This window comes from Mastomys coucha, unplaced genomic scaffold (genome assembly GCF_008632895.1).
Source record: "Mastomys coucha isolate ucsf_1 unplaced genomic scaffold, UCSF_Mcou_1 pScaffold3, whole genome shotgun sequence".
NCBI lineage: Eukaryota > Metazoa > Chordata > Mammalia > Rodentia > Muridae > Mastomys > Mastomys coucha.
Genome location: NW_022196909.1, coordinates 41,377,799 through 41,397,513, shown reverse-complemented (window position 1 = coordinate 41,397,513; position 19,715 = coordinate 41,377,799). Strand labels below are relative to the sequence as shown.

The window sequence follows — 19,715 nt, the reverse complement described above, 5'->3', positions numbered from 1 at the left end:
TAGGGAATATAGGCTAAGTGAAGCAGGGTGGTGGTCCAGGGCCAGCCGCTGGCATGTAGCCTGCTGGGGGGTGGGGTGGGTAGCAGACTGAAGCGCTGGCACTGTGTATTTTCTTGACCATCCTTCATTCACTACCCAAAGACCCATCAGGCCTGCTGACAGTGTATGGCTCTGGACCCAATCGGGAGACCTCTGTGACCGTTGCTGTGTGATACCATGCATCTGCTACAAGTCAGGCTCCTGCTCTCCCTGGCCTGGAAGAGCACATCCTTGAAAGCTCAGCTTGTAGAGGCTCTAAAGGCCAAGAAAGGAGGCCATATGTGTAGTGTGAAGCCACAGCCCAAAGCCAATGGCCTGAAGCTCCAGTTGGGGTGGGGCGGTGGGCATGAGATTACTGCCAGGAAAAACATGTGTCCACCATGGTGACATATTCTGTAGGGTAGGCACGAGGAGGACAGAGGACGCAATCTCACCAAGTCCTAGGACTTGCTGTCACTGTTGGTTTTCTTTAAAGACTTTTATTATGAATGATGCTGAAATTTGTAACTAAGTTTTTGTATTACAACGACTACACCACTCTTCTGGAATCTTCTCTGGGTAAGGATGGCTCTGGCTTTATCTGGAGGCCAGACATTATCAACACACACACATACACACACACACACACACACACACACACAGAGAGAGAGAGAGAGAGAGAGAGAGAGAGAGACAGAGAGAGACAGAGACAGAGAGACAGAGAGACAGAGACAGAGACAGAGAGAGACAGAGAGACAGAGAAAGACAGAGACAGAGGCAGACAGAGACAGAGGGAGATAGAGAGACAGAGACAGAGAGACAAAGAGAGACAGACACAGACAGAGACAGAGACAGAGAGACAGAGACACAGAGACAGAGAGACAAACAAAGAGAGACAGAGACAGAGAGAGAGACTGTTACACAAATACATCCATATGGTTAGTGTTGACAACTTGGTTTCCTATAATAAAGATCAAAGGGTCAAATATCTTTTGCAAGTAAGTATTTAACTAAACCGAAGCAACGGCTACACAAAAATCTCCAGTGCCTGAGAAAGCCACGTTTGTGGCTCACACCAGAAAACTGGGCTGCCCAGGCCCAAGGCGGTATTTGGAATGAAACAACCAGAAATATTTCCTGAAACTTCTTTTGGGAATCACATAGTTTGCTCACACTATATTTTATTCTATGTTACACGGGACAGTTGACTTCAAGCGGGCAATTCCACACACTATGGCAACAGGAAGTCCTCAGCCCAGGGGTGCCTTGGCTCCTAGGACCCCAGAGGAGAGGGGCTTTTTCTCTTCAAGGTTCCAGAGACCTAATGCTGATGCTGTGACTCACTCAGCTCTGAGGCCCTCCCCTTCCTCTCCCCCTCCTCTCCTGATCCCTCCCTTCTTTGCACCTCCCTCCCTCCCTCCTTCCACCCTCCCGGGCTCTCTCCACAGCCCTAGGCTCTAACTGCAGCAAGCAGAGACAACCTCTCACTCTGCTTTTACCAGCGCCCACCCTGACCCTGGCCCACATTTGACTGTGACTCGCAGGCCAGCCAGAAACATGAGGCTGGCCCACACTCTGCTGCCCCTGCTGCTACAAGCCTGCTGGGTGGCTGCACAGGACATCCAGGGCTCCAGAGCGATTGCCTTCCAAGGTGAGTGAACTGGTTGTGTTCACTGTGTGCTGTTTAGCTGCCTGAAGTAGATGGGCTCAATGCCCCACAAGGTACTGTTCCTTGTCCCCTATGTCTTAATCTTGTGGAGAGCCACCAAGAAGGGGGCTTGTCCCTTGTCTAAGCCTGTATTCTATTTAGTTCCTGTCTTGAAGCAGCTATAACACCCGGCTCCCAGTCGAAAGGCCCCGGAGTCTTGTCACCCCAAATCTCCTATGCTAGGGAGATGACAGCTGGTAAACTCCAGAGAGACTGACTGAGGGGAGCCTCCTGTGGCTACCACTCCGGGCCCATTTCTGTCCTGAGTGAATGAGTGATATTGTCTCTTTGCTTGATGGCCAGCATAGGTAACCTGTCTTTTCACAACCTGGGGGTTGGAAGGGAATAGGTCTGGTGGCTCTGAGTTGAACCTGAGACCGTAGGAGAAATAGTCTCATAGGAGACTATAGTTTCTCCCTGACAGTCCCTGCTCTCTATATCTGGCCAGGGCCACTGTAACTGAGCAAGGCTCTGTCCAAGGACAGGATACTCTGAAACTTGGCTCTTACTCAGCCCCTGCTGGGTCTTGCCTGCCAGTCAGGTGAGGGGCTGGGGCTGCACCGATCACTTGCTCGGGGCTCTCCTCATGAGAATGGATGCCCCTGGCCAGAATGGGGAAATGTGAAGGAGCCTGGTGCTCCCAAGCGGGGCTCAGGACATGGCTCACAGGACCTTCTCTGGCTCAGACTGCCCTGTGGATCTATTCTTTGTGCTGGACACCTCGGAGAGTGTGGCCTTGAGGCTGAAACCTTATGGGGCCCTGGTGGACAAGGTGAAATCCTTCACCAAGCGCTTCATCGACAACCTGAGAGACAGGTAGGGTGAGCTTGCCTTGGTCTGTTCCGTGGCTCTGTGGTCCTGAGGTGAGGGTTGGGGGGACCGGACCTACCTATAGAGCTGAGTCTTAACTCCGTATTTCAGAAGCTGTCCAGAGCTCCATCACAATGTCTCTGCAGCTCAGAGTAGCAGGAGGGAGGCTGAGCGGGTGGGAGATGGGACAGCGAGAAGGGGAGGAAGTCACCTTGCCAACAGGGCTGAGTAGACAGTTCTGAGTCTAGAGATGGGGGGGTCTCCATGCTCCAAACACAGACAGGGGTCTGGGAAGTCCGCCAGATGTGTAGCTATGCCTGGTGCCCAGAGTTCGGCCTGCAGCTGGACTCCACCTGCCCACATAGGCATTAGAGTCTCTGCCTAAGTCCTGGGCCAAACGAACATCCCCCCATGTCCTCATCACAGCGGCTGGGAGGAGGGGACTGTGGGACAGAGCAGGCTTCATTCACTCTCTTCCTCCCTCCCTTTTCAATGGGGCACTGGGGGGCAGAGGGTGTGGCTGGGGGCAGGCCCTGAGGAAGGATGTAGATCCTGAGCTTCTTCCCTTAGCAGGGTCTCTGCATAGTAATCAGTCACTGTGGAGACAGGAACTCAGCCCATACAAGCCTCAACCCATACATGCTAACTACCCATACAGACCCTGGGCCCTGCCCATGGAGATAGTGAGCTCCGGCAGATTGGAGCGAACCATCTACCCACAAGGCTGTCCACCTTGGGGGACCTTGAACTAAGGGAAAATGTCTGAGGCTGTGGACAGGAAAAAGTTGATCTAAGAGCAGATAACTGTGGGTGTCCTCCGTCCCTTTACTTAGCTTCTGTTGTCTCAGGATCCCACCTGTGAAATGGGGCGGGACTACAGACACTCCTATTAGCTTCACTACAGGGGCCTTGGTCACTCTCTGTCTCCTGAAGTCACGTGGGGTCCCGTCACAGATTTTGGAGTGTTGCGGGGCCAGATGCTACAAAGCAGGGTGGAGACAACTCAGACCCACTTCAGAAAACCCCATGTTCTAGTTAAATTGGGCCTGTGCCTGTCTCTCGTCTCACTCTGTCTTCTGCAGTGCGTGGGGGGTCTGGGACCCCAGCTAGGGGCACCTTTACAGCTCAGCTGAGACTCGGGTTGGTTTGTACTGCCATACCCACTGCATAGCGGGGACCACCGCTTTCCATCACAGGACCCTACCTATCTGTGAGATAGGGACATAGTGGTACCCTTGGGCGATAGGACAGCAAGTTCTTTCATGAAAGTCAAGGTTAGCATGTCCTTGGGTGGGGGGAGCAAGTCTCTCTGGGCTCCCCTCACCTCATTTCACCTGCGACTCACAGGTACTACCGGTGTGACCGCAACCTGGTTTGGAACGCGGGTGCGCTGCACTACAGCGATGAGGTGGAGATCATCCGAGGGCTCACGCGCATGCCCAGTGGCCGCGATGAGCTCAAGGCCAGCGTGGATGCCGTCAAGTACTTCGGGAAAGGCACCTACACCGACTGTGCCATTAAGAAGGGGCTGGAGGAGCTGCTCATAGGGTGAGTGGAGCAGGACCATTCACAATGGCCAAATCCGCACCCATCGTGTCTATGAGCCAAGACTGTCTAAGGTGGCTCTCTACCCATAGGCCTTTTCAACCTGTGTACTACAGGGCCTCCTGGCCCGTTTTCATGGCCAGGTGAACTTCCAGTGGGCTGCCTGTTACCCATCAAGCACTGAGCCGATGGCTAGAGACTCTGCCTCCGGGAGTGATGCGCCTGTAGCCACAAACCTCAACAGGCACCATGAGACCATGCCCCATCTCTTCCCATCCATGTGTCTATCCACTATCTACTCAACTGGAGAACTAAGTGGCCCTACTTAGCACCCAGAGGCAGCAGAGGCAGAGAAGCAGAGAGAGGCCATGGAGATACGGAGAGAGAAGCCAGTTATTGCAGAACAGCTGTGACAGTGCAGCCCTGGGACCATCCAGCCGATGTCCTTTAGCAGCAGGGGGCGTGGCTTCTATCTCACTTGCCATCCTGTGTGGCTCTGAGGATCTTTCTTCACATCTTTAGCAGCAGGGGGCGTGGCTTCTATCTCACTTGCCATCCTGTGTGGATCTGAGGATCTTTCTTCACATGTCTAGATGCCTTCCCATAATGGCCCAGGTGTCAAGCTGATGGGCAAAGGGTAGCAAGAGGGTGCCCATGACCAGTCCGGTAGGCACAGCTGCATACCTGCCCAGCCTCCCTCAGCATCAGCTGCCCAGTGCAGCCAGCACAGGGGAGCAATACCTGGCCCCTCACGACTCCTCTCTTTCTGTGGCTTTGCTGAGACTTTTCTGAGTCTCCCAGCATTATGAGGCCGCCCGGCTAAGGGCCTGTCCAAGATTCATTTAGCGAGTCCGCCTCAACACCCATGTGTGGTGAAGTTACATGGGACCCTCCAGGTCCTATCTCTCATCTTGTGTAATTTTATGAGGCAAGAAGGCTAGTGGCTGGATCGGGAGCCTAGGATTCAGAGCGTGGCCACCTCACGCAATCCGCAGAATAAACTTGAAGGCGAGTTTTCTAGAATGCACGTGGTATGGCTCCCAGCACGTGGGAAAGACCTCATATCTGTGTGGGCCCCTGCTTCTCTCTGACCTCTTCCTCAGGAAGGCCCACCGCACTACTTAGGGTGAAATGATCGAAGGCTGTCTGTAACTCCCCCTAGATCTGACACCAGTTACCTCCCACAGGACTACCACAGTAGCCTAGGGTCACTCCTGGGCCTCTTGTTCTCAGAGACTTGGGGTCCAAGGCATCTTGAGACAATGCCCATTTAGGGGGTACAAGCTGAGGGCTGGCATCTTTCCTGAAGGTGTGTGCATATCGAAGTGGTTTTTGCAGACATGTAACCCCACAAGAATGAATACTTTATAAGTATGATCAGTGGTCAAACCCTGGTCCCTGGGTGACAGGGGACAGCATGTCCAGAGCTGCCTCAGGTTCTCCTCCTGGGTCTCAGCTCCAGTCCCTAGTCTCTGAGTCCTAGAGAGGATGCTCACACCGCCCACCTCTCCAGGGGCTCCCATCTGAAGGAGAACAAATACTTGATCGTGGTGACTGACGGACATCCTCTAGAGGGCTACAAGGAACCATGTGGGGGTCTGGAGGATGCAGTGAATGAGGCCAAACACCTGGGCATCAAGGTCTTTTCTGTGGCCATCACACCTGACCATCTGGTAAGAGTCTCTCCTCCCCTTATACCAAGCACACAAGATGGAGGGCCTCTGGCCCTCCTGAGCCCCAGAGCCACTGGTGTCCTCTCTTCTGCCACTGTCTGGGTATATATAGTCTGTTTCAAGGCCTCCCACCTGCTGGGTCACTGGTGCGTCCCTTGGGGGTGAAGACTCCCCCGTCGACAATCCTAGCCCTTCAAAGGGCTGACTCCACCCCACTGAGGAGCGTGGGTATCCCTGGGTGGGTTCCGCGGCCGCTCCCCAGTTCACAGTGGTGCATGGCCTTGTGGAGGGGGCTCATTCATTCTCTCCTTCCCTGCACTCTTCAGGAGCCACGCTTAAGCATCATTGCCACCGACCACACATACCGGCGTAATTTCACAGCAGCTGACTGGGGGCATAGCCGCGATGCAGAGGAGGTCATCAGTCAGACCATTGACACCATTGTGGACATGATTGTGAGCATGGACATCTTCGGGGTCAGGGGTCGGGGGGTCAGAGGTTGGGGGGTTTGGGGTTAAGGGTCAAGGGTCAGGAGTCGGGGGGAGGGGGGAGGAAGGCTGTGCCCACCGGTGGGAGTAATTCTTTCTTTCCTTTTCATTTCAGAAAAATAATGTGGAACAAGTGGTAAGCGCTTCCCTCTGAGACTTAGGAGTGAGGGCCCGGGTCTTGCATGGGTCCTAGCTCTAGCCGTGGGCCTGCTGTTGAGGTGTGTGTCCCAGGGCTCTTCCCTCTCCGTTTGGTCTCTGACTGGTCTCCTATCTTTTTCTTCCACAGTGCTGTTCTTTTGAGTGCCAAGTAAGTGTGGCCCACCCTCTCTGCTGGTCCCGGGACCTCTGTCTAGAATCTGGGGTTAATAATGCCTCTCTTATTTCCCTCAGGCTGCCAGAGGACCTCCAGGGCCCCGAGGTGACCCTGGGTATGAGGTGAGTTGTCAACGAAAGTATTTTAATATAGGTGGAGGCGGTGAATTCATCCGTGGCTGTATTTCTTTACCTTATGCTAATCTCCATAACCTCACAGAGAAACCAAGATTTCTCTCAAGCTACACCCTCAATACCTGGGCAGTTCAGTGATTCATATTAACCTCTTAAACTAATCTGGCGACCTCTCAGCCACGATCCCAGTATATTTGCTTCTTGTTATTGGTCTGGCTCTTTGGGCTTTAGTTGTATTTCCATGATCTCTCTGTGGCCCCCATCCCTCGTGGCTCTAACCTCTCTTCTTCCTTATGGCCGATCTGACTCTCTCTCCCTCTCTATCTCCTTCCCCTGGCTGGTGGAAATCCCGCCCTATTCTCCTCTCTTCCGCCCAGTCATTGGGTGAGCAGCATCTATTGACAAGGCAGAGAATAAATGGTAAGAACTGTTTATACAAACTTAAGACAGGAGATTCTTGACCTAAGCCTTATAATGCCGAGTCCAGATTGAAACAAGATTTGGGGACAGAGAAGTCAGCTCCTGAACAACACAAGGATGAGCTGTACACAGTGCACACAAACATCATGCATATATACTGAGTGGTTGAAATAGCCTTGCTCATGTTGGGACAGCCACCGTGGAAGCCATAGCTCTGTGCCCACCTCCTTGAATACCTGGTACACTCAACACTAGCTGTCAGTTGTCTTTATCCTGGGAGAAGGTCCAGGCTTCCTGTGGGTTTGGAGTGTGGGAGTTGGAACTGTACCGCCTGCTCCTTGCGGTTTAGAAGGTTGCCTGCAGACTTCCGTGGTCGGCTCAGCATCTATCTGCTTGACTCTCCCGGTGGAGCTGGGAATGAAACTGGGGCTCTCAGCGTGACTCACAGGGCACAGATCTGTGAGCACCATGGGAGATGCTCAGTGTTGGTTCCTAAAGAAGGCCAGGTCTAGAATGGTTCTCCCAGTACACGGCCATCATCCACTGAGCTGCGCTATGGCCCTCCAGGGAGTTCCTGCACTAGGTCTCCCTGTTCCCTGGGCCTGAAGTGGAATATCAGCTCAGCCTTGAGCACCTGAGGGCAGAGGCACAGCTCTAGGCCCAAATCCAGCCAGGATGACATGGCATGAGGACCCTGGTGGGCAAGACTCCCAGATGCCAGGCAGGCCCATAACCATGGCCAGGACGACTCTGGAGCCTGGATGGAATCGTTCTGTACATCCTTTTCATGCACAAGGGGTCTTGCCCAGCTTTCCAGAGCAGATGGCTGTGGCCCCTGACCTGGCCTCCCCTGAGCTGATCGCCTCTGCCTTTCAGGGAGAACGAGGAAAGCCGGGTCTTCCAGGAGAGAAGGGAGAAGCTGGAGACCCTGTAAGTATTGGTTACAGTCTGCATGAGGGTGGGGACAAAGGCGGAGAAGGCTGAGGCTGGGCACCTGAGCTGTAGAAACTTCCAGAACCATAATTCTGAGCACAGAGACCCCACAGCCCGTCTTTTGTTGGGGGAAGAAAGGTACCCCAGGGATCAGGCTGACCAAGTCTGAGGGCCTCTGCTTTCAACCATAAGTCTCCTGGCAAATCTCTCTCCCTTCTAGCCCCGCCCCCTCAGGGTGTCCTGGCTCCCCTCCCTCTCCTCTGGAGTGCTATGGACATTTTTCTCCTTCCTTCTGGGTATGCTGGGTTCCCTCCTGACCTTCAGGGGCCCCACAGCAGCGCACTTCAGGGTTCTGTGCAGGTCTAGCTGTAACAAGGGGGGAGGTGGGCTGAGTAGGACCTTCCACTGCTATCCAGGGATGTCTGACCATCTCATGTTCTGTTCCAGGGACGGCCAGGGGATCTTGGACCAGTCGGGTACCAGGGTATGAAGGTATGTGTCCTTAATGTCCAATGGCCTCTCTCGGCTGGGGTGGATCAGGGTTTGGAAGCAAGGCACAAGCTGCCGTGTGCGACAATAACGGGCCCCTTCCTTTTTCTGTTTGGCTCATAGGGAGAAAAGGGGAGCCGTGGAGAGAAGGTGAGTATGGGCCAGCTTCCGGGTGTGTCTCCTCCGGGTACAGAGAGTTATCTTGACTGATGAGCATTGGGGGCACGGGAGGGAGGCATCTAGTGTTTCTGTCAGAGGACCCTCCTGGCTCTCTCTATGACTCTGACGGAATGTGGCTGATCTTTAGAGCCAGAACCCATGGGTTCTGCTGCCACCTCAGGCCACATGGGTCAGAGAGGATGGAGGTGGGGGGTGTCATGTTGCCTCAGTGGACAGTTCCTGGAGACCTTCAGAACACAGACCCTGTTGTCCTCTCTACCCATTCTGCCCTGTGTCCCTGATCTCTCTGTCCAGTGTCCCTGATCTCCAATTCCCCGCTTTCTTGAGTTGGTGGGGCGGTGTTGCCATCCCACCTAATGTGAGAATGGAGGTGCAGTGGGAACTGCCCTCTGACCCTCTTCTTACTATTTCCACAGGGTTCCAGAGGACCGAAAGGTTACAAGGTGAGTGTGGACGGGTGGAGGATGTAGATGCTGGTCATGGGCCAGTGCTAGTGACATCTGGCCTCTATCTAACCTTCTGGTGTCTCCGTGCCTCACAGGGCGAGAAAGGCAAGCGCGGTATCGACGGAGTAGATGGCATGAAGGTAATCCTGAGGCAGGAGGGCTGGGAGGGTGGGGTGTGCTATCTAGGATGGGAGGTAGACAAAGCCAGGGGCTGCCCCAAGTGTGGGTACAGTTCCCGTAACGGGCTTTCCTGGGAAACTTGGAGGTGTGAGTCGGGTGATGTTTCCTGCCAAAACCCAGGGCCTAGTAAACTCCTAGCAATCCACTTAATTTCAGAAGGCTCCCAACTTTCCTGGGAGGGGCTTGGATGAACAGAACTCTAACCTCCCCTCCACCATTCCAATCTTGACGTTCCCTTCTCCTTCCAGGGGGAGACGGGGTACCCAGGACTACCAGGCTGCAAGGGCTCGCCAGGATTTGATGTAAGTCACTCCCTCTACCCCTGTGTCTTGGAACTGTGCCTTCTTAGGAACTTGGCCCAACCCTTGCTATACTTACTGGCTCCCCCCCAATGGCAGAGCTGTATGGGGAATAATTTGATTCATTTGCTAGGTCTAAGGATGGTCACTTATCTGGGGCCAACCGCGGGGATCTTGGCTAGCTCTAACTTACATTTCCATCTTCCCACCAGGGCATTCAAGGGCCCCCGGGTCCCAAGGGAGATGCTGGTGCCTTTGGGCTGAAGGGAGAAAAGGTAAGTGACAAGCAGCTCCAGAGAATGGAGACTTTGATGTCCACTAAGTCCTGGGTCAAGCATTCCCCCGGGGGACCTACAGTGTGAGGAACAGGCCTGGCTCAGAGCAGCGCAGCCACAGAGCCTCGAACGGCAGCCTCAAGTCTGCCGTTCGGTATTCAGCACCTCAGGTCTGGACCTGAGGAGGTTTGAGATGGTCAAGGCTGTGCTGTGCAGCTGTGGGTGACTTGGAGGATCCTGGGAGGTCAGACCTCTTCCAGATTCGGTTGGGGTGACCCAAGGTTAGGGTAAAGAGAGCATAGTCACAATGCCGTGATGTGGCTTTCACTCTATGGACCCATGGACCAAACATCCATGACCTCTAATCTTCCCCAGGGTGAAGCTGGAGCAGACGGTGAAGCTGGGAGACCAGGGAGCTCAGGGCCACCTGGAGATGAGGTAAGATGGGGTGACATGAGGCGGGATGGGATTGGCCTCATGGACACTGGGACTTGTGGTCATTGTCAACTTGTCCTCCCCCCCCCCCCAGGGTGATCCGGGAGAGCCTGGTCCCCCCGGAGAAAAAGGAGAGGCTGGTGATGAAGTGAGTACCTCTATTCTTCTCCAGCTTCCATTCCCACATACAGAGTGCAGGCTAGGTCACAAACTAACGTGCTGTTCTTCCTTGTCCCAGGGAAACGCTGGCCCAGATGGTCCCCCTGGAGAGAGGGTGAGTCAGCTGGATGGTACTGCCACTACTGTCTTCACCATCGACAGGAAAGGCTTGTGCAGCTTGGCCTGGGCCTGATCCATGGAGGTCCTTAGCGCATGCCTTGGCTGGGTGGGACGCCAGACGCCAGGCGTTGTAGATTTCACCTTGTGTGCCGGCCTTTGGGTCACTTGGGTGTCTGTGGAGGTTGGTGGCCTGAGGGACGCAGAGACCCCACCCCTGGACTGGTTTCACATGACCACAGAGACAGCTGCTGAGATCATCAGGCCTAGTTCTCAAGCTTCTCCCATCCCCGCTTCCTAGCCGTGGAATGCAGGCAGCCTCACATCCGTTTCTCTTCACACAGGGCGGCCCTGGTGAAAGAGGACCTCGGGGGACCCCTGGTGTGAGGGGCCCAAGGGGAGACCCGGTGAGTCATGCCTTGGGGCTGTCTAGGGGGAACACTGAGGCCAGACTGAGTTGAGCATAGATCCACAGGGCCAGCCATGCCCCCTTATTGGTGTCTATGCCTCGGCTCTCCTGCTTTCTTGTAGAGGGCTGGAACTGCCAGGGCTTTGGGCTGGCATCCAGGGTAGGGCATCCAAATCCTGTCAGAGGCTGGCTCATTAGTGGGCCCATCTGGAGAAGGAGAAGCTACAGGTAGGGCCAGCCTTGGTCTCCAGTTCTGAGTTCAGCAGACCCAGGCAACCCTCACCTGAGTGCCTCAATTGCTGGCCACCAGTTCCTCCTAGAGCAAACTAGGTGGTGGCCGTGTGGCCTCTGCCTCTATAATCATCGGCTCATTTCTTCCCAGGGTGAAGCTGGACCACAAGGTGACCAAGGAAGAGAGGGGCCCGTCGGCATTCCCGGAGATTCGGTAGGAAGCCTGATTTATTGTGGGGGAACCGTGATGCCTGTCTAAGCAAAGAGCGTCACTCGGGTCTTCAGAAGGAACTGTTCCCATGGCTCAGCAAGGCGGGAGAGGAAGTGGTCAGCATGGTGGGGGATCCTCTTACAGATATGTGTCCCTGCAAACACATAGTGCCCATGCTAGCCCGGTTTGCCTGGGTCTGAATGTGTGTCAGTGCTCAACATGAGGCCAAGAAATGTAGTGGAGGCCGTGGGATACAGACACTTGTAAACTCCATACCATAACCTTAGACCTCTGGCCTTGAGCCGTTATGTTCACAGGGCCTGGTAGTGTGTGTGTGTGGTGGGGGGGCATGAGGGGTAATAGAGACCTGGCTACAACAAGGAGGGAGACTATGTCAGTGAGGACCCATATGAGCTCCTAGGCTACAGATGGGTGGAGGTGAGCTCTTTGCATCCTAGGGAGGCATGGCTGGGAGGCTGGCTGGAATGAGTTTGGGAGAATTAGCCTACCAAAGGTTCCAGCAGCTAAGGGTATGAGTAAGACCTTCCAGAGCCCCCTGTTCAAGGAGCCAGAGCTGGTACAGCTAGGCTCAGTCTGGAGACACTGGGGCCTTCAGGTCACCAGGCCCCCTCAGAGCCATCGAGACAGACCTAGCTTGAGTCTGAAGTTGTCCTTGCTTGTGTCTGGTAAAGAAGGGGCAGAAGTCTTGGTGAGAGAGAGTCCAGCTCATATGGAGGTCCTACCAGGGCTAGAGGTACTTCCCAGGCCAGTACAACCATTCAGGTCCCCTGGACAAAAGGGACATCCACATACCCTGGCATCTAAAGTGAAGGCTCCCGCATAGATACTAGAATGACATGCAGGGAGCCCAGCCTGACTGTACCCCACACTGACCACTGGCCCCACCTGTCATAAGGCCCTGAGGGTCCTACATCTCTGTGCCCAGGGCCCTAGATGACATCGACGGAGCCCATGGCCTGGGACTCTCAGTTTTCAGGGAAGGCAAACAGATGTGACCTGGGGGGGCGGTAAGCTGAGTTCTCATAGCTCTTAATCTTTTAGGGTGAGGCTGGCCCCATTGGACCTAAAGGGTACCGAGGTGATGAGGGTCCTCCAGGTCCCGAGGTAAGAACTTGCCCTCTCTGCCCTGCCATTCGCCTAAAGTAGCCCCGAGTGTCACCCTGAGGACTTCCCTAGTCCTGCAGTATCTCCCATACCCCCACCCCATTTCTCTACACCAGGTCTTCCCTCTCTTGCCCCAAAAGGGTTCCAGAGAAGGTGAGGACAGCCCGAACCTACGTTCACTATGATCTAGCTAGCATCTGTTCCTCTCCTTTAGGGTGTCAGAGGAGCCCCAGGACCTGTCGGTCCCCCCGGAGACCCAGGACTGATGGGTGAAAGGGTAAGTATTTGGGAGAGCAACCCCACTGGACTATTGCTGTTCATCAGAGACTCGGGCAGCTGGGACTTGCCGTAACTTGCCCCTGAGAGAGGTGTTGAGCGACATCCACAGTTGGGTCTCAGGAGTAAGGATACCTCATTCAAGACCCTCTTGCTTGAAGGTCCAGTTCAGGGCAGTCTTGGGGAGGGGGCTGCTCCCTGACTGACAGGAGGAGCTCTGGGGACACAGCTGTCCCCAGCCATCTGGCGTGGTGACAGCAACTCTGTCTTCTCGCAGGGTGAGGATGGACCACCAGGAAATGGCACGGAAGGTTTCCCTGGCTTCCCTGTAAGTGTCAGAGACATGCCTACCAAGCACACTTTGGTATCCCCTGGGCCAAGCCACGCATCTGGATGGGTGGGATACACCAGAGCCATCAGTTAGTCCCGGCATTTGGACCTGGGACTCTGCTGACCCTGGGCCCATCCACCTGTGGTTCTCACTCAGCTGTCCTTCCCAGTGGAGCCTGGGATAACCATCCTATCCTCCTTCACAGGGGTATCCAGGCAACAGAGGCCCTCCTGGACTAAATGTGAGTATCTCCACTGCGTCTCTGTCAGGCCATGTATGGATGATCACACTGCTCACATGCACAATCAACATACCATGAGCACCTTCCCACATGACAGCAGGCACCATGCATACACACTTACATGTGACCCTGAGCTTGCACCACTGACTTCAGAAACACCCCCACCTTCTCTGCCTTCTGTACTCCCAAGATTTCTCTAACCAATATATGTTGTCTCCCGCAGGGCACGAAAGGCTACCCTGGTCTCAAGGGAGATGAAGGTGAAGTCGGAGACCCTGGAGAGGATGTAAGTGGGGTGAGGTGAGGGGAAGAATTTGTCAAGTGTGCCAACCCTGCAGGCTTTGCTTGCTGGACCAGTGGCATGGGGCAGCCTGGAGATGCCCTCTGAGGAGACGGAAAGGCTGGGCTGGAGTCTGAGTAGCTGATATACGGAGGCTGTACCTGCTGACCTCATTCCATTTCCTTCCAGAACAACGACATTTCACCCCGTGGGGTCAAAGGGGCAAAGGGATACCGAGGCCCAGAAGGACCCCAGGTAGGTGATATGGCTTGGGATTTTGTAGAAGCAAGGCAAAGGCATATAAGGTAACTAGAGGCAGGGGCCAAAAGATCCAAGGGACCAGGCTTGCCCCAAGGGCAACTAGGGACACTGAGGTCCCCACAAGGCATAGTTTAAGAATCCATGGGCTCCACTGATCCAAGCTCCCCATTTAAAGTCTTTGCCTGCTTTTGCTCTGACAGGGACCTCCAGGACATGTGGGACCACCTGGGCCAGATGTAAGTACTGCGTCTGTAAATAAGATCTTGGGGCTGACCACTACGGCCATGGATACTGAGGGGAACATTAATGAAAACTGTTCACAGCTGGGGACAGCTGTGGGGGAGGCTGGAGGCAGCTGGAGGAAACTGGGGGGCGGCTTGGGTCAGAGGCTTGAAGTCTCGTGATGACTTCAGAGGACACAGGTAACAACTGTGGGAGACATCTGGCCATGGGAGGAGGCACATGGTAGCTATGTGTTGGTAACTGCATTATCACATCTTATGTTCTTAGGGGGTAAAGCCAGGAACACTCTAGGCGGGGAGGCGTCCCTGGATAGAACCAGCCCTCAAGGGTTCCCAGGGACCACCAGGAATGGCCTTAGCCCAAGCCATGTTAACAACCTCATCTCTTTCCCCAGGAGTGTGAGATTCTGGATATCATCATGAAAATGTGCTGTGAGTGTTCGGATCTCAGGTTGCCCTTTAAAAAAAAAAAAAAAAAAAGATCCAGCAAAACTCCTGCCAGCCACAGGGCCCAGGCTTCTGCTCCAGAAGGTTCTCAGAGGTTGGGAGGTATGGGTGGTCAGGACCTAGGCCTTACTGAGATTGGCAGGCCTCCCACACCAGAGCCAAGGCTGGGCTACACACCCTCTGAGATTTCAGAGACTCTGATATGCTGAAGGGCCTGGCCAGAGAGCTAGGTGGAGTAAGGCAGAAGAGGACAGGGCCCCTTGTAATCCAGGGCTTGTAATTTAGCGCCTTTTCTCCTCTCTCCTCAGCCTGCTGTGGTGAGTGATGTCTCTTCACTCTTGGGAGTTCCTGTGCAGTGTTAAGTAGACCCATCCTGGCTCTGCAGCGGGCCAGCCATGCATGGCACTCAACCATGTCCTCGATCAGCCACCTCCCTTCCCAGTGAGCAGTACCCTGGGGTGATGCAGGCCTAGGATACTGCTGATCCTGATCCCTGGCCTTTCTCCCTAACGTTTCAAGTACCCATCAACAGGCTGGAGCAGGAAGCAGACCTCCAGGCCTGTCTATCCACTCCTCCACAGGATCAGAGCTAGGATGAAGGAGCTAGGGTAACAACGGTTGGTTCTGGTCCAAGATGGCCAGCCTGACGAGCCTAGCTCCCAAGGAGACACGGGAGAAGAGTCATGATCCACAGGGCGCATCCCAGGACACAGGGGTGGGACCGTCATATATGGAGGGAAGCCCATAGAAAGGCACTAAGGTCTGGCCCATCCCACCTCCCTAGAGTGCACATGTGGCCCCATTGACATCCTCTTCGTGCTGGATAGCTCGGAGAGCATTGGCCTACAGAACTTTGAGATCGCCAAAGACTTCATCATCAAGGTCATCGACCGGTTGAGCAAGGATGAGCTGGTCAAAGTGAGTACAAGCCAGCCTGGGACCACAGGTAGGGCCAATAGAGAGCCCGATCCCCTCCACCAAAGCTTCTAGGCTCATCACAGTATACATTGACTTAGGTGTACGTTGAGCTGGTAGGACACTTCAACAAAGCCAAACAGTTCATCCTTAATGTCCATATGTGTGTGTGTGTATATATATACATGTATATTCACACATACATACATATATACATATATGTGTATATATATAATACATATGGAAGATATATATGTATGTATGGTAGAGATATATATGGAAGATGCATATATGTGCACATATATGTATATATATGCACAATATACACACACACACATATATATGTATGGTAGAGATATGTATAGAAGATATATGTATATGCACATATATGTATATGTACATACACACATATACATACATACATACATGTGTGTATGTGTGTATATATATACATATATATGTATATATATACATATATATATATATGTAATGCAATATATATAATGCATCCTCACCACATGGCACAGAGAACCTGATAGTGGGTCCAGAGCTCATCCTTTAAGGACAGAACCTTGGAGGGCCATATACAAAGGCTTGTGGACCTTGGGGAGTAGTTATGGAGGACTCTGGGTGAATGAGCATATAGAGGTCTTGGGCCTGGGGGAGAGGCCCTTGGAAGGCTGGGATCCTAGGATACAGCGGTGTTGGACTCCAGACCCACTGGTGTCATTCCCACAGTTTGAACCAGGGCAGTCCCATGCAGGTGTGGTACAGTACAGCCACAATCAGATGCAAGAGCACGTGGACTTGAGGAGCCCCAATGTCCGCAACGCCCAGGACTTCAAAGAGTAAGAGCATCCCCAAGATCTCCGCCCCATTTCTGGTCCTCTAGCAGGGTGGCCCAGCCAGGACCCTGACCGTGGCTTTGACCCTGGCCTGCCTGTCTTCTTGTGCAGAGCCGTCAAGAAGTTACAGTGGATGGCTGGAGGCACATTCACTGGAGAAGCGCTGCAGTACACCCGGGACCGGCTGCTCCCGCCCACCCAGAACAACCGGATTGCCCTGGTCATCACGGATGGACGCTCTGACACTCAACGGGACACAACACCTCTCAGTGTGCTCTGCGGCCCAGACATTCAGGTAGGCAGATACACAACCCCAACAGTGGCTGAAGGAGGGGGTTCCTGCAAGCATTGGGGGGGGGGGCGTTCTCCAGGGCAGGTAAAGTACAGGATCCGCTGATCCATGCCACCCTGCCCTCTGCAGGTCGTTTCTGTGGGCATCAAGGATGTGTTTGGCTTTGTCGCGGGCTCCGACCAGCTCAATGACATTTCCTGCCAAGGCTTATCTCAAGGTCGACCAGGTATCTCCCTGGTGAAGGAGAACTATGCGGAACTTCTCGATGACGGCTTTCTAAAGAACATAACAACCCAGATCTGTATAGGTGGGTGCCGTATAGGTGTAACAGGCTGGGTGGGCAATGCCTACGTCTGTCTTAGACATGCCCCCTTAGCTTCCAGGAACTGTTTGGGCTAGAAACAGTCCTCACAATGTGCCTGACACTTTTACCTCAAGAAAGATTGTAACCTGGCTATGTGGCACGGTCCAGGGTGAACCCTGGCCTAGAAGAGCAACATGAGGACAGACATTCTTATGTCTTATGTACACACATGGGACAAGGTCCCTGGCCCCAACACCATGGGCACACTGTATGTCAGCTTTATGATTGGTCTGACTCCATGCTGTGGACAAGATTGGTCAAGGGATGGACTTTGAGCCAGATTCATGACGGGAAGTTGACTAGCAGCACAGAACAGCAAACTCCCTCTTCTCCTCTGAGACTCAGTTTCCCCTTTTTAAGAGGAGGCCAAGGGCCCAAGCCTACCTTTCAGTATTTTGGAGCCAAGACCTGGAAATGGTGCTATCTGTCTGTCTGTCAGTCTCTCTGTCTGTCATAGGTAGCTGACCAAGGCAGAATTCAGAGTGGGCATGGTTCACATAATGGTAGACTTATTCATTTGATTTTTTTTTTTCTTTACAGATAAGAAGTGTCCGGATTATACCTGCCCAAGTGAGTACAAGGATGGGCTGGGACAGGTGGGGAAGGTAGGACCTGATGAGGGTCCTACAGGGCTCTGGGCACTCTCCTCTGAGACTTGGCAGCTCTGAAAATCTGCTTACCCTCTGGCCCGTCCTGTGCAGTCCGCCTAGTCTCAGGCTACCCTCTTTGCTCCACAGTCACATTCTCCTCTCCGGCCGACATCACCATCTTGCTGGACAGCTCAGCCAGCGTCGGCAGCCACAACTTCGAAACTACCAAGGTCTTCGCCAAGCGCCTAGCTGAGCGATTCCTGTCAGCAGGCAGGGCAGATCCCTCCCAGGATGTGCGAGTGGCCGTGGTACAGTATAGTGGCCAAGGCCAGCAACAGCCAGGTCGGGCAGCTCTTCAGTTCTTGCAGAACTACACAGTGCTGGCCAGCTCTGTGGACAGCATGGATTTCATCAATGACGCCACAGACGTCAACGATGCTCTGAGCTACGTGACTCGCTTCTACCGGGAAGCCTCGTCGGGTGCCACCAAGAAGAGAGTGTTGTTGTTCTCAGACGGCAACTCACAGGGGGCCACAGCAGAGGCCATTGAGAAGGCTGTGCAGGAGGCCCAGCGTGCAGGCATTGAGATCTTTGTGGTGGTGGTGGGACCCCAGGTAAATGAGGCCCACATCCGTGTGCTTGTCACTGGCAAGACTGCAGAGTATGATGTGGCCTTTGGCGAGCGCCACCTATTCCGTGTACCAAACTATCAGGCTCTCCTACGTGGTGTACTCTACCAGACAGTCTCCAGGAAGGTGGCACTGGGCTAGAAGGCCACACACATGGCTGTGCGCATGGAGACACACTTCAACAGGCCTTCTCGTCATTCCCACTGACCAAACAGGAATAGGAAATGTGACCCAACTGGTCAACAAAACTGTCTTAAAGGGAAAGCTGAGATGCACATTCTTTGCTTTGTGTAATGTCCTCCATGGCTCATCTGAGCTCCTGTCTAGATTCCGCCTTTGGTTTGTACATCATGGCGGCCATCTTGCTGAACCCCCTCCCCGATCTGGGCTGGATTCAGCCATCTCGTCTTCCTCCTCATTGCCCCTAATCTGTCCCTGGTGTCTTTACACCATCCCTGCAATTTCTGTCTGTGTTCCGTCTTCTACGCTCAAGGTGAAGCACACCTTCCCATGAGCTCAGCTTGCTGAATTATAGCTTCTAGAAAATTGAACGCAAGAGGGTTTTTAAACAACAAACTGGGAGGGGATCCCTCCTCTTCATCAGGTGCTTGTCAGTGACCTATGTGCATCTTGGTCCTGGTCCTCAGTGGCTAGTCCTTCCACTCTGAAAGCAAAGGTGCTATGTGTAAGGGTTCACTCTATACACGCAGAGGCTTAGCCTGGACAGTTCACACTCCAGTGTTCTGTCAGAACCAATCCAGAGCTTTCTCCCTCAAAATAGTGACTTATCTTTATTTTTTTTTTCCGAAGACTCCCCTTCAGTTAGTTTTTTTCATGTCTCCTCCACTCTCCCCTTAATCTGGTCCAAGCCAGCTATCTCTGCTAATAAAGGTTTCCATTTTTCTCCATGGCTCTTCCCTTTATCTACCCAACATTACCCAACACACTTGGAAAGAGAAGTCAATGCCAGAAATACCGCAGGGCTGAGGAGAAGCTGCCCTGGCCAGTGGACACTGCCCGTCTGTTTCTGAGAGAAAGAACACAGAGGCCTACAGGCCTTTCCAGATCAGGAAGTTGTAGTGCTAAGAAGCACAGCACCCTGCAGTGCAGAATGGAGAGACACTTAGGGTTGATGGCTAGTCCAAATGGGTAACTCTAGACCCAACTAGTTCCAACCAGTTTTATCCTAGTTCCAACAAAATTCAACCAGATTAAATCAGATCCAACCAGAATAAACCAAGCCATATGATGTCCAATGACATCACACCAGACCCAACCAAATACAACTTGATTAGACTATATCCAATGAGGTCTGACACCAGGCCCAAACAAATATAAGCCAGATATAAATCAGATTCAACTAGATACACTAGACCAAACTGCACTTAGCCAGATTAAATCAGA

General features: G+C 53.4%; 1 protein-coding gene across 1 annotated transcript; it reads left to right on the top strand.

Annotated features, from left to right (window-relative positions):
• The first annotated feature begins 1,425 nt into the window (after positions 1-1,425).
• On the top strand, positions 1,426-19,219 carry Col6a1 (collagen type VI alpha 1 chain). The gene is made up of 35 exons (XM_031347844.1): positions 1,426-1,669; positions 2,413-2,542; positions 3,884-4,084; positions 5,595-5,754; positions 6,081-6,209; positions 6,358-6,378; positions 6,529-6,549; positions 6,633-6,677; positions 7,986-8,039; positions 8,490-8,534; positions 8,655-8,681; positions 9,128-9,154; positions 9,253-9,297; positions 9,586-9,639; positions 9,849-9,911; positions 10,287-10,349; positions 10,441-10,494; positions 10,585-10,620; positions 10,967-11,029; positions 11,414-11,476; positions 12,536-12,598; positions 12,813-12,875; positions 13,152-13,202; positions 13,411-13,446; positions 13,670-13,732; positions 13,916-13,981; positions 14,188-14,223; positions 14,625-14,661; positions 14,985-14,993; positions 15,461-15,594; positions 16,330-16,439; positions 16,548-16,731; positions 16,858-17,035; positions 17,633-17,662; positions 17,830-19,219. Exons 1-35 carry the CDS (start codon positions 1,576-1,578, stop codon positions 18,450-18,452), a joined length of 3,078 nt encoding a protein of 1,025 aa, XP_031203704.1. The 5' UTR covers positions 1,426-1,575; the 3' UTR covers positions 18,453-19,219.
• The last annotated feature ends 496 nt before the right edge of the window (positions 19,220-19,715 follow it).